This window comes from Convolutriloba macropyga, chromosome 7 (assembly GCF_964194025.1).
Source record: "Convolutriloba macropyga chromosome 7, txConMacr16.3, whole genome shotgun sequence".
Classification (NCBI taxonomy): Eukaryota; Metazoa; Xenacoelomorpha; order Acoela; family Convolutidae; genus Convolutriloba; species Convolutriloba macropyga.
This window is the reverse complement of record NC_134474.1, coordinates 74,339,244-74,352,094: the sequence shown is the minus strand read 5'-3', so window position 1 is coordinate 74,352,094 and position 12,851 is coordinate 74,339,244. Positions and strand designations below refer to the sequence as shown.

At 35.2% G+C, this 12,851-nt stretch overlaps 2 protein-coding genes across 2 annotated transcripts in view; one reads left to right on the top strand and one right to left on the bottom strand.

The window, feature by feature from the left end:
* The window catches only part of LOC142342533 (flotillin-1-like), a 113,989-nt gene that overhangs the window by 46,719 nt on the left and 54,419 nt on the right, over positions 1 to 12,851 (top strand). The window lies entirely within an intron of this gene.
* Positions 8,623 to 11,577, bottom strand: LOC142342531 (uncharacterized). The gene is made up of 2 exons (XM_075393884.1): positions 10,842 to 11,577; positions 8,623 to 9,098 (listed from the first exon to the last, which is right to left on the bottom strand). The coding sequence occupies exons 1-2, from the start codon at positions 11,463 to 11,465 to the stop codon at positions 8,664 to 8,666; spliced, it is 1,059 nt and encodes a 352-aa protein (XP_075249999.1). The 5' UTR covers positions 11,466 to 11,577; the 3' UTR covers positions 8,623 to 8,663.

The following is a 12,851-nucleotide window of genomic DNA, read 5'->3' as shown; positions in this document are numbered from 1 at the left end:
AGATCCGTCAAACATAAGGAACAATCGTTTTGAAAACTTTTTAATTGCTCGCATACGAAGCATGTAGCAATTATAATAGTCTTGTCGGTCTTTTTATGCGATTTTTTGCTTGACCAATTTTTCGTCTGACGCATTTGACTTTTACTCCTCAAAAACGAGATGAACAGGTAGCGCCCAGTGGACATTAAGTGCTCTTAGAGCCTTTCAGCTCACTAGTCTTCAAGTATGCGATTCACAGAATCTGTTTTGGAGACCTATACTTATGCTGTGAAGGGTGGTTTTTAGAGATTGACCCCCCCCCCCCCCCACTGTTGCCCACCACTGTTGCCCCCACTTTTGCCACCCCATCAGCCCCCGGTGCCCCCCCGCTTCGCTCGCTTACGCCCCTTAATTGAGCTAAAGCTAGCCTCACTAATCCGTGGCTAGCTACTGAAGAAGCCAACCGCTCGCCGGTCGTTAGTTGGTTATATTCATTCTCTGTAGCGTGTCTACTTAATGATAAGGAGGTCATAGCGTTAACTTTTACATAGTTCAGTGAAGATGGAAAATACCTCTCTCAAATAAGTTTCGAATGAGTTTGAGCGACATAAAATAATTGAATCTTTTTGGTTACAATTCGCTGCAATTCATCTACATGTTTCTGGTTCTGTGTTTCTCTTCAAAAGAAGTTCAGTTTGGTTGAAAGAGAACAACTGCCGTTTTCTTTCACTGACTAACATGAACGCATAATAGTGACTTTACTATTGCAAATCTACTTTACAGTCTAATTGACAGCATTGTTGTACACGGTTCAAAATGTGCACAACGCTTACCATTTTGTGATTTTCACTTGCAATATTTCGTCAGTTCTTTTCATATTGAAAATTTCTTGCTGTAGTTCTGCATGCAAACATGTAGTCCGATTTCAAATTTCAATTGTGAGAATTACTATTGTGTTTTCTCGCTGCTTTAATTTTTAATCCTCTCGAAATGTCGAACATACGCGTAGATCGAAAACTCAAATGAAAAAACATGTATAAAAATATCCAGTATTCTTTAATTACAATCTAGTGTAAGTTTTGAACGAATTGTTGCTCCTGGTGCGTTAACAAGCCTACTATAAAGTAAACTAACTTCATCTGAGTTCTAAACTGAATTCTACGACCGACCTGATATGCAGAACTTTGAAATTATGAGAACAGAACTTTGAAATTTATCAAATTGAAGGGCAGTTTGGATTCAATATTTTGATTACTACATCCACAGCAATTCGGAGACTGATCAGAACTTTCTACTTCGTTCAATTTTATAGAAGTTTGATTTGAAGTTCAAGTTTTCATTTGAAGCGGGTTTTTTAGCTCGAATACAAAAAATGTGCAAAATTCAAAAAAGTTCTCTTGATTAGAAAATTAGGCACTTCATTTATCCATACCTGAACCGGTTCACTTATTGTTTCAAATATAAATTGTGTCTAACTCACTGGTCCGCAACTGCTGACCACAAATCTCTGGAAGCGTTTGGAGAATGCTAACAGCTGAAAAGCTATCAAACTTATGCCAACTCCTAATACGCAAAAAAACAGAGCAGGTTTCTTTAAAAAAAAGTTTTTCTTAACAGTTAGTGATTATAATTCCTGATTTTTTGTCATTGTTACATAGTAAATTAGAAAAATTTGCTCATCTGCTTAACAGAAAAGAGATTAGTTTCATATTTAGTGTTGTAGATTTTAAAATATCATTTGCCGTCGTTTCAGAAAAATGTTTCCAGTTTGTATTATAGTGTTTTCATAACTAGCTCCTTGTCCAATTTCAAAACAGACAATATCTGAAAATCTTTTTCCGTGTGTTTTCTCTTCAGGCAGAACACTTGAACAATTTATAGGTGGTGTTTCACGAAAAAAAAACCTTGATTTCTTGTCAGCGCCCTTTGCTCTAGCAGTAAGAGACCACCAGATCAATTGTTTTTACCGAAAACTTTTTACTCTAATTTCGACGCGTTTCGAATTAACACAAGTTGTAAACTGCGTTCAACAACCAATTTGTTGCATCTTTACGGTGAAAAAATGCTGGAGCTGTTCAACAACTCAACACAACACAGTCATTTATCTGAGTTATAAATCTTTTCTGCAAATTTCCGTTTTTTGTAGCAATTTTTGGTTTTTTATGTAGGCAGATTTATTTTCCACAGGTTCTTCAAACATTAGTTATATCACACATTAATGTTATATCACACATTAGCTCTAAAAAATAGGTTTGAAATTTTTATATCTTTGTTCATATTAACCCCTGGAATAGCTACTTTTTGTAGGCTTATTACCAAAACATGGTAAATTGTCAATTTTGTTTTTATAAACAAAATTTTTTGGGGGGACTAAGGTAAAACGAAGACTGCTAATACAGTTTTTGCTAATATTTTTAAAAACATTGTTTGCTCATGATTTAAATGAATGCAAATGTCAGCTTCCAACACCACTAAATGATTGCAAATGTCAGCTTCCAAGTTGGCATCTGGCAAAAAAAAATTTATGATGCAAAAAAGAAGAGTTTGAAGCGAAGCAATAAAGAAGAACACATTTGCCTAGTTCAACATTTTGATGGCTGTACTATTTCTTAAATACAACTTTAATTTCCTTGTTAATTTTTTGTCACATTAAGTATAATTGCAACTGTTCTATTTCAGAACTCACAAGAGAGTGAAAAATGTTCATACAATGGAATGCATAGACAGACAAAATAGCAATAAGTACATAACAAGTACGTTCATAAAGGTCTTATGGCAAGAATGAAGCCTAACGTACAAAGAAAGATCAAAAGATTGGACCCGATAGCAGGGAGAAATTGAGGAACAATATGGTAACGCGACTGCCGGATACCAAACGCAGCCGAAATGAGTCGCGTGTACCGTATTTCCCTTCCGATGGAAAAAGTTGTTTGTAAATGTAAATGAAATTTATTGAATAATACAACACTGAGATTAATGATTGTTTAAGTAATTTAATGTATGGCGAAAAATTTCCGAATGTTTGCTACGTATTAAGTATATGTTTACACAGTAAAAATTGTTGCATTAAATTGATTGACATATTTATAGCAAGATAATCTTTATGGCAACATAAGCTTTTGATGGTCACGCAGTCTCCTTAAAAGTTTTTCATCTCTTTACACCGCCCCTTAATAAAATGTTCCCACTAGGGAGAACTCATGCTCGTTTTCTAGAGCGGATTTCTCAATTGGCTCTTATTTTGACATATCTACTACATTTTCGTAAAAAATAGTCTTTTCCAAGTCTGAAGCCGACGGTTAACTGCACGGGCTTTGCTGAGTTTCCAGGTAATTCTGAGTCAGCATTAGTTACACGCTAGTCGCGTTTAAATTTTCGAATGCCCTTCGCACTGACTCTTTTATCGAGATTTCCGTCAACGGGAGTAGAATGTATTTGTTTTTCAGGTATCTTGTTGACAGAAGCATCCCTTTTCTCGTTTTTGTCTACTCGTTGATGGCTGTCTTTTAGATATAGGTCTACTGGCCTCCTCGAAGCCATAAAAATTTGCTTAGGTATTTGTCTTCCTTTTGTTCTCGTGCTCTTTATGTGAAAGTTTGCGTAAACTTCCTTCACCTGTTCGCCCTGTTTGACTTCATCTCGATGGGTTGTTGGACGTCACATTTCCGGAGCTCTTATTTGGGGGGCTTGTTGTAAGTTTGACGATTTAGTCATCCTATTCTCCTAATCCCCTGGTTTAGACCTTGTCTTCTTCATTTGAATAGAAACTCGCAGTTTACCTATCGTCTTAGATTCGAGGCTTGTGGGTTGAGATCATCTTCAGTAGAATTTTTGTGTGATATCCGTTCGTCTCGTAGCGAGGGGGTCAGTTGCTTTTCTTTCGATCTTCGCCAAATTGCAGTTTTGACTCAAACCAGCGTTTCTTCGGGTTCCAAAATGTTTGACGTTGACGCCGTTAACTCAATGACCGTTCCTGGACCTAAAAAATAATGTAATTCATCCAGATGTCTTCTAGTCTGCTTTTTGGGGTTTACATTGGGCTATAGCAAGACGAGCTGATTCAGCGATTGTGGGGATCCGGTTGCTCTTTTCATTCAGATAGAGATAACGACTTCCGCGTTCTGGATTCTCGTTATTTCTATCTTTGACCTCCTTGATTAGCTTTGACTCTCCTGACCTGATTTTCTCTTCGCTTCTATAATCGATGTTATTACATTTCACTAAGTTTCAGGTCACTACTTCTCACTGTCTCCGCATCCAAACAAAACATTTTGACATTGTGATTTTGAACTTGATTATATAATTTTAAGGAGCGCATTCGGTGGACGTCCGTAAATTGCCTTGAAAAACGAGATTCTAATTCTTTGTGAGCAAATATGTAACTGATAGATGATATCTTCAACTGTTTTTGGGATGTTTGTTTTATGATTTGCGATTTTGTTTTGGTAATTAATACAGGCAAGTGTGCGCTTCGATTGCTGAACCAATTTCTCAACTAGACTGAATGCCCGATCGTTTTTTCCAGGAGCTTCTATTAGATTTAATGTTTTTTGGTGAAATTTTTAAACTTTGTACCAATAAAGCTACGCGCTCTTGCAAATCTAATATTTCTTGTTACTACTTGATTGGTTGCATATATAATATCCAATGAAGTTATATATATATATATATATATATATATATATATATTCATTCGATGTACAATTGTAAACTTTTGAGATAGGGAATTTGATAAGACGGTTTATTGCTACTAATGTACAAAATTCTTGGTTTTGATCAACAAGAGTTGGTCCGGCAAAACCTGTCGGTAGTTCTCCATTCGGTAATTTACATTTTTCTAACGGTATAGACTTGCATTTAGGTGTAATACTTTTTTAACTTTTTCCTATCAAAGTTCAAGGAGTGCATTCGGTTGCTTTTGTGAGAGAATCTCGACTGACCTACGGCCACCATGCATTTCCAGACAGATCAGTCATGCCCAAGCTACCTGAGTGTGACAAGTGCAGTGAATCGATCCTCGCGTCCCTCATTGCGTGCGGGACAGCCAGTTTGTCGTCTATCCACAACGATCTGTGTTTCACGTGCAAATCCTTCCAATAGGAAAGGTTGTATTTGGATAATTGCTTGCATTTATCTTCATCACCGGCTATCACACAATCACAGATTTCGTTTAGTATGGCATCTTTTGAGGTCATCTAATCAAAAAAACTTTTTTGTTTTGGACCTTGTCCAAGATGAGGAATTTCATTTTTTGTGGATGTTTTAGCGGACATAATGGTCTTGTCACACGATTTGGATCAAACGCGACCCTTGATTTTTGAAGCGTTGAACTTTGTTGTGTCTTGCTGCTTGTTTTCCCATCGTTTGTGAATAGGGGATTTTTGGGTTGTGGGTAGTAAATTTGGGGAGATGCGATGCGCGTGTACAGTAATTGTAGATAATTGAAGTAATTTTTGTGTTAATGTTGTGGTAATGAGTAATGGCTAAAACCAAATTTTCGAAAAGTAAGATTAGAAGTAAACCTGTCAGAATTTTGAATTTGAGTTTGATTAAATTTTTGAGAGGAAAAATGGATTGAATCTTGAATCACGAATAGAGAGCGACTGTTTTGAATATTACTAAAGGCAAAAAGCTAATTTTAATTTGGTTCCCTTCTGTCTTTTCAATAATTGCTTCTTGCCGTTCACAAGGACGAATGTTCCTAATGACCGAATTGTTGATCCTATTTGTTTTCACTACCACAAATTGTTTGTTAAAAAATGAAATTTTTTGTGCTTTTCCTGATGGGTTATGTGACATTTATTCACACTAGGAGCTTACTATATTATTTAACAAATGATCTCCTTGAAAATATTAGTTTTCGTTATTGAGATAAGCGGAAATTTTAATGATTGAAGCCATGATAATTTATTTGGTTGTGAATAATTTGCAATCTATCAGTTAAGTTTGGAAAGCTTCGTTGAGAAAATTGTTGCTAATTTCCCGCTAAACTCAGCTATCGTCACTTTGACTTAACCGTCACTGTTTGCCTGGGAGGTCTTGTTCACCATCATTGATTTCATCTTGATGTCTTTTTGAACGTCACATTTTTGGAAATCTTGTTTTCAGGGCTCGTTGTACGTTTGAAGATTTAGTCATCGTATTCCCCTCGTTTAGACTTTGTCTTCTTCATTTAATTAGAATATCGCCATTTACCCGTCGTCCTAGATTCAAAGCATGTGCGGGGAGCTTTTCTTCAGTGAAATGTTCTGTGTGATGGTCCGGTCGTCTATCATCGTACATTGCAAGTGGGCCGATAGCTCTTCTTCAGTACCGATTTTCACTGGGTCACTGTTTTTGACTCGAACCACCGGTTGTCAGATGTTGACGCCGTAAACTCATTAATCGTTCCTGGATCTAGAAAAACAAATAGTCCATCCAGATGCCTTTTAGCTTGCTTTTTGGGATCTTTTTTTGGCTATAGCACGACCAAATGACTCAACGGCTCTGGGGATCGGATTACTCGTATAATTGAGATAGAGATAATGAATTCTGCGTTCTGGATTCTCGTTTTTCTAGAATTGGCCTCCTTGATTAGCTTAGATTCCTTGACTTGATCTGTTCTTCACTTCTATAATTAATATTTTTTCAGTTCACTAAGTTTAAGTTCACTACTTGTCGCTGTCTCAGCATACAAACCACATATTTTGACAAAATTCTAATGAAGATTGTGCTAGGTCGGACCTGATTATATATATTTCAGGTGCGCATTCTATATCAACAGACAGTTTCCTGTCTGATAAAATGAAGAAATTAAATCAAGATCAGGTTTTGAACTAATTTAGAAAAGAAGGTTAAAATGGCAAAAATGAACTGTATGCGGTATGGAATAATGTTCCAATTATTTAACCGGTATGAGAAATGAGAAACCAAGTGATAGTTGAAAACTACTCATCTAATTTTTGACTGATTTATTTATTAGCAACTGCATTCGAATTTTTGTTCTCCCTCAATTCTCTTATTAATACTGTAATCAAATACTTTTGACATTTGTTACCCACTCAAATGCTGGAGATCCCTCTACTTGACAAATGGCCGTACACTTTTTTCAAAACACTAAGACAATCTATTTGAGATTCCGATCGATTGATTTCAGCACTTTAATTTTGATAATATACATCGTCATTTACAAGTATGACCGGTCAATTGGCCGACATAAAAATCAACTGACAAACCTTTTAGCAAATTTCTGAATAGATATAAATCCAACAAAATTACCGTTCATGTTAATTAACTGAGCATTAAGTGGGTAAAACAGCGTCATTTTTTTAAAACCAGCCTTAATTGGTTTTGACTACTAGTTAATTTGTCCATGTTTCAGTGGAACGTGGGTATTGATATCAATCTACAACAACCGAACAACTTCTCTTGGCAAAAGATAATTAAGACAAAGCTTCTCATATCATACTGCATATCTTCTAATTTTGTGTGCCAGCTAATACCCCTAGCCATTTGCAAGAAGTTGAGTAAATGAAAGTTTTTTGGCATACTTATTATAATTTGAAAATAGTCAACTCTGAATTGAGATTCTTTAAAACGATTCAAGCTGATTCAAATCAAGGTTCAATCAAAAAGAATCAACGTTAAAAATCTGACTTGACCTGATTCAAAAGGAGACGAATTTGATAAATGCCATTTAATCACCCCTAGCTTGTTGGTTAGTTTATGCTAAGAGTCTTTGTTTTGTTACATTGATCTGATGTTCGGTTGTGATAGTAACATATTAAGTCCAATGCTGAGGCATGACAATGACCCGCAGTATTTAACCAATCAATTCTTTAGTCGCTTCGGACTTATTTTGCTGGTAAATAATAAAATTTAATTTCTTCTGTTTCTGAAAAAATAAAAAATAACTGGCTAAAAATTTTCGGGTCCCATTTCATGAGTTGAAATTAATTGACTCAGTAAATTAATCGTTTTTTAATCAATTGTGGCTCCTTCCAAGGTCAGTTATTTTTTATTTCAGCCCTTTCTGAAGTCACCTCAAATCAGACTAAAGTGCCAAACAAGGCGGCTCGGTTTTGTGCGTTCGCACATAAAGTTCCGAACCCGCTCATCTAAATTTTTCATATAATTGTCTACCAAATGAGGAAGAGATAAAAAAAATTACTTATATTACGATAAACCTTTAAATAATTTTTTTAAAAATCCGATTAGAGGGCCGATGAGACCTGTCATTAATGAGACTACCAGAAAAAACGGCGACAAAAATCAAATAATTACAAATTAAGGTCCATTTTTATTAAAAACAATTAATAACCAAATCAAAACGGCACCATATGAAACCTATACTAACAATGAACCTTTATTTCATTGTGAAAACAATATGGAACTTTTCCTCAATGCGACTTGGTTACAGTAAAGAAGTCGTAGCTTTATTTATGAAATTAATTAATGTCCAACTGATTAAAAACAATATGTATCAACTGAACTCATTGAGAGACTAATTTGTACCCACTGGTTATACACAACTGGTTGATTTTTAACTGTTTTTTTTTTGTTTTTTTCATCTTTAACAGTTATGATTTTCTAGAGCAAAAAGGAAAGGGAACAATCCTGAATCATCGTCCCTGATCGTCCCATTAAGTATTGTGTTTGCAAGAGTCGGGGTCTAACTTTTGGTGATAAAATAGAAATTAATTAAATTAAATTAAATCGCAGTATAATTGCGTGATAACATCATTGGGATGACATTTGAATGCCAAAAGCAGTTCCTCAAATTCGAACAATGCGGACATTTGTGGCACTGTTTTCTTCAAATTTAGAATCAACCTCAGAGCCCATTTAGTTGCATTGTTGACACTGTGAAGACTAGGATCAGTCTCAATGAAGGGCTGCTCAACTGCAAACTCCAAAAAAGTCTCAATTTGAGAGAGGATTCCTTGTTTGATCAGTTCTAGGGAATTTTCCCGATTCAGGGCTAATACGGACAAACATTGTAACACTTCGTCAATGCAGCAACCCGAATCGCTGTTGCCGAACCCAGGAGTTGAAGAATCTGCCAACGAGTGCAAGACGTCATCCGAAATTGTACTTGATAGAAACTGGGTCAACATTGTGTGGATCACGGATTTTGGAACCTAAATGGGAAGAACTATCCAACAATATTGAATTTTCTCTGGAATATTGTTTTGAAAATTGAGGCTTCAACATTAGCAATAGCGCTGAAAAGAGAAGACTCTCGTTCAGGGTTTTCATCATTTTCTAAACCTTTTCTAAGAGTAATAAAATTATGCGTTAAAAATTGAAGACATAAAATAACCTTGTAGGGGATCTTTTCAGTTGTTAAAAACCTTTTCATTTTGTAATAATTTTTTGTCAAGAATTGCAATTATTTGCTGCAAAAAATACATGAAACGTCAAATTTTTCTCCCGCTTCATAGCTGACTTGTATTTCTATCTATGCGCTCTTTTCCGAAATTATCAAAAAGTGGTTTGAAAGTTGAAATAAGTGAAATAAGTGAGATCTAAGAATAAGTTATAGGTACAATAGAATCTGACAAATTCAAAAATTTCGCAATATTAGAATTTGTAAAGCTACTTTGCATATTCATTTTTTTGCTTGTTACAAATAGCGTCGTTTCTTGTAAAAAAAAAGCATGTTCGCAAAACAAAAATTTAAAAACGTTTTACATAGGAGAACAGTTCTTCCTGATATTTTTTAACGTCTCTATTTTAGGTTTCATCGTGATGCATGAAACATTTGGGTGGACCAAAACGTTTGGGTAAATAGACTACAAATGCTCCAAAAAATCATTGAACGTTATAAACTTTTTTTGAGATTTCTCGTATAGAATTTGGGTGTTCTCGTATAGAAATTGAGCGAGAGTTTTCTTTGTGACCACCATTGTTACTGGTGGTCCACACTGTATATAATTCAACAACAGAGTTATATCTTGAGGTCACATGTAAAAATTTAGAGGTCAATCCCTAGTTTTACTCTTGGTGTTTAATCTACTGTTGAAGATGGTTAAAAAAATTTTTAAAGAATAAGTTATTGAAGCGGCATTAATAATGAACCAAGGATGAGGCGATAGTGTTATAATAATAAGAACGAAATAGCCCAAATTGAGTCAGTTTTAGTTATTTTGTAACTTAGATGGAAATTAGGATATGTTAGATAATACGATTTGTCTCTCAATTGCGATATTATTGCAAAGTTGCAATTATCTTATGAGTTTTATTGAGGTAAACAATTATCATAAAAAGTTTTCAAACACGTTATTTCCAGGAGTTCTTTTTTAGGCAAAAGCATACAACACATAAGTATAATTTAATACTGAAGTTATTGTGATCCAAAGGTGGGGTTAGCTGAATGAGCAGGCTTCTTTTATAGGACACGCTGTCTTTGGTTTCTTTTTGGATAGATATAAACTAAAGGTGTCGATGGCGTTATCAATACTAGTTTGGTTGTCTCAAGGTGATATGGTATTGTCAAGTCATGATGGTCTTCTCAGTTCTAAAGATTTTCAGTTTTTGTTTTTAAAACAGTCGCAATTCAAAGCTATTTAGTAGTCTGTTGGCGTGACGTAATGGACTCTCTTAAATCAAATTTGTGCTTCAGGCACTCTTAGTTCTCAAACTAATAGCACAAAGCCGTGCTCATGATACTGAGTGTTGCGCACTTCAATACATCAACTACACTAGAAATCTTGTATTTCGATTAAATTCATGTAATAAAACGCTAAGGTAACCTACCAAGAAATTTTTTCAAAAGAATTCAAGACGACAGGCGAGTAGGGGAACAACATGTACATTTTTGATCTGTAAAACTAATTAGGGCTAATTTACATTCGACGCTCTGTATATTTTGAGAATTTTACCTTTAGTGTATTAGGGCTACACTGGCTGTCAAAGGTCAAACAAAGTGTCATTAAAGCTACTATCTGTAGGTTCCCCTCAGCCGATTTCGTAATTCTGAGCAGCAATTCCCGTAGTCCGCTTGATTGCATAACAGTGACCGATTCTGCATCGGATCTCAACACATTGTGTAGAATAATCAAACAGTCGATTGCCTTTTGAGTTTTGATGCTATAACCCAAACTAGAAGGCGATTCTCTCGCAAGAGACAAAAAATTCTCCTTCACCTCTCTCACCAGTATCAGATAAAACCCAGTTTCCGTAACTGATTTACAAAGATCTAAGCTGTAATTGGTTAATCTTATAAACAAATCAAATATTAAATCAGCTATTCGTTCTGAAACCTCCGCCGGATGGTTCTGAATTTCAAGTGTTGTGAAAATATTCTTGGCATGTTGTACCAGACATAATTGGGCCAGCTTGTCTGCTAGTTTGGATCTCTGGTCATTTGAACTGGTATTTTGGTAAAACTTCCACAATGATGCCACGCCTTCTTTGACTTTTCCAATGTTATGTGACTTCAATTGGGAACAGACCTTGAGAACAGTTTCGTCGCTAAAAACAAGCATCTCATTCGTCGATTCCATTTTGTTAATTGAGCTTAAAAATAATTGATCAGTAGAGTATATTATTCAAAAATAATTTATAGTTTTATAATTGGAGAATTATCATTTAGAGTTAGGTTGTACGTCTCAATTTTGATAATTTATCACCTACTATATTTGGAGAAAGTTTTGCAATTCTTGTTTCAATATCAAACAATCTTTCAAATGAGTCGACCGGGAGTTGGTTTAGAGATGACGTCATAACTTTCAATCAAAATAACTGCCAAAAGAGTGACGCAATAGTTGTGACAATGTCTTTTATGGTAAATTATGTTGGCTCATTGAGATTTAAAATGCTAATTTATCGACTAGAAAGTATAGCCGCTACGTTCTCGGCAATTTTCCTGCTTAGGAAAACTCCAGGCACCAATATTAGAAAATGAGTCATAAAAACAGTTCATTCAAAGATTTTTTGTTTCAGAAATATTCTACTTAACAATTATTTAGAACACTTAAGCCTCAAAACATTATACATCTAATGTTCTTCCCATGAATGTTATCATACTTATAAAAAAAAATGACTGATATGATTCTCCGGTATCACTTTGTGATGCGCCCAAATACCCTGATGTGCATTGTTCATTGCAAATTTGAGTGCTAAAGAAAAGAGGATCGTTTTCGTTTGTGCCCCCACCCCCAGCTTAGTGGGCGCATATTATTTGCGCCCCCCAGACGCTCGTGCCATACTTTTACCTAATGGTTTACTATGTAATGACACGTGCTCTGTAACGGGGGGCACAAACGGAAAAGATCCAAATGTCTCTAACTTCAACCAATTTTTTTTATGTTTTCAATTGTTTAGGCTTTCAAAGTTTTGGTGTGATTCCTGAACTATTTCCAGGAAATCATGTAAGATGTTTGTAACCTTGTAGGAAATCAAAGAACGTTATGTGATTAGAAACATTCATTTACATTCAGTTGGTAACTTTTTGCTGCTCATAATAGGAACGTTAACCTCATTTTGCAGTCTTCAAGAACCAGTCTTCGAAAACCAGTCTTCAAAAACCATTTGGAACTATTAATATCGAATTTTTTGTTCCGCTCAAAGATGTCATGGTGATAAGGGTAATGTTTAGTGGTAACGGTTAGTCAAAAGTAGAAAAAGGTAGTCAAAACTGAAGACAGGTTTTACGATTGTATTTCAAAAAGGAAAACATAATCCTAATTATATTCAATTTATTTTAGCTGATTATAACATAGTTAGGCGTTTGTAAATTAAAACATACTTAAATGAAAGTGAGGGTGGAAATATCCTAGCTGATGACCAGTTCCCATTTAAGTATAAAAATAAACAACTACAAAACTGGTCTTATTAACAACTATTGCTCAAAACTGGTCGATAGAAAACTCCCTTCTAGTCTCAATTAA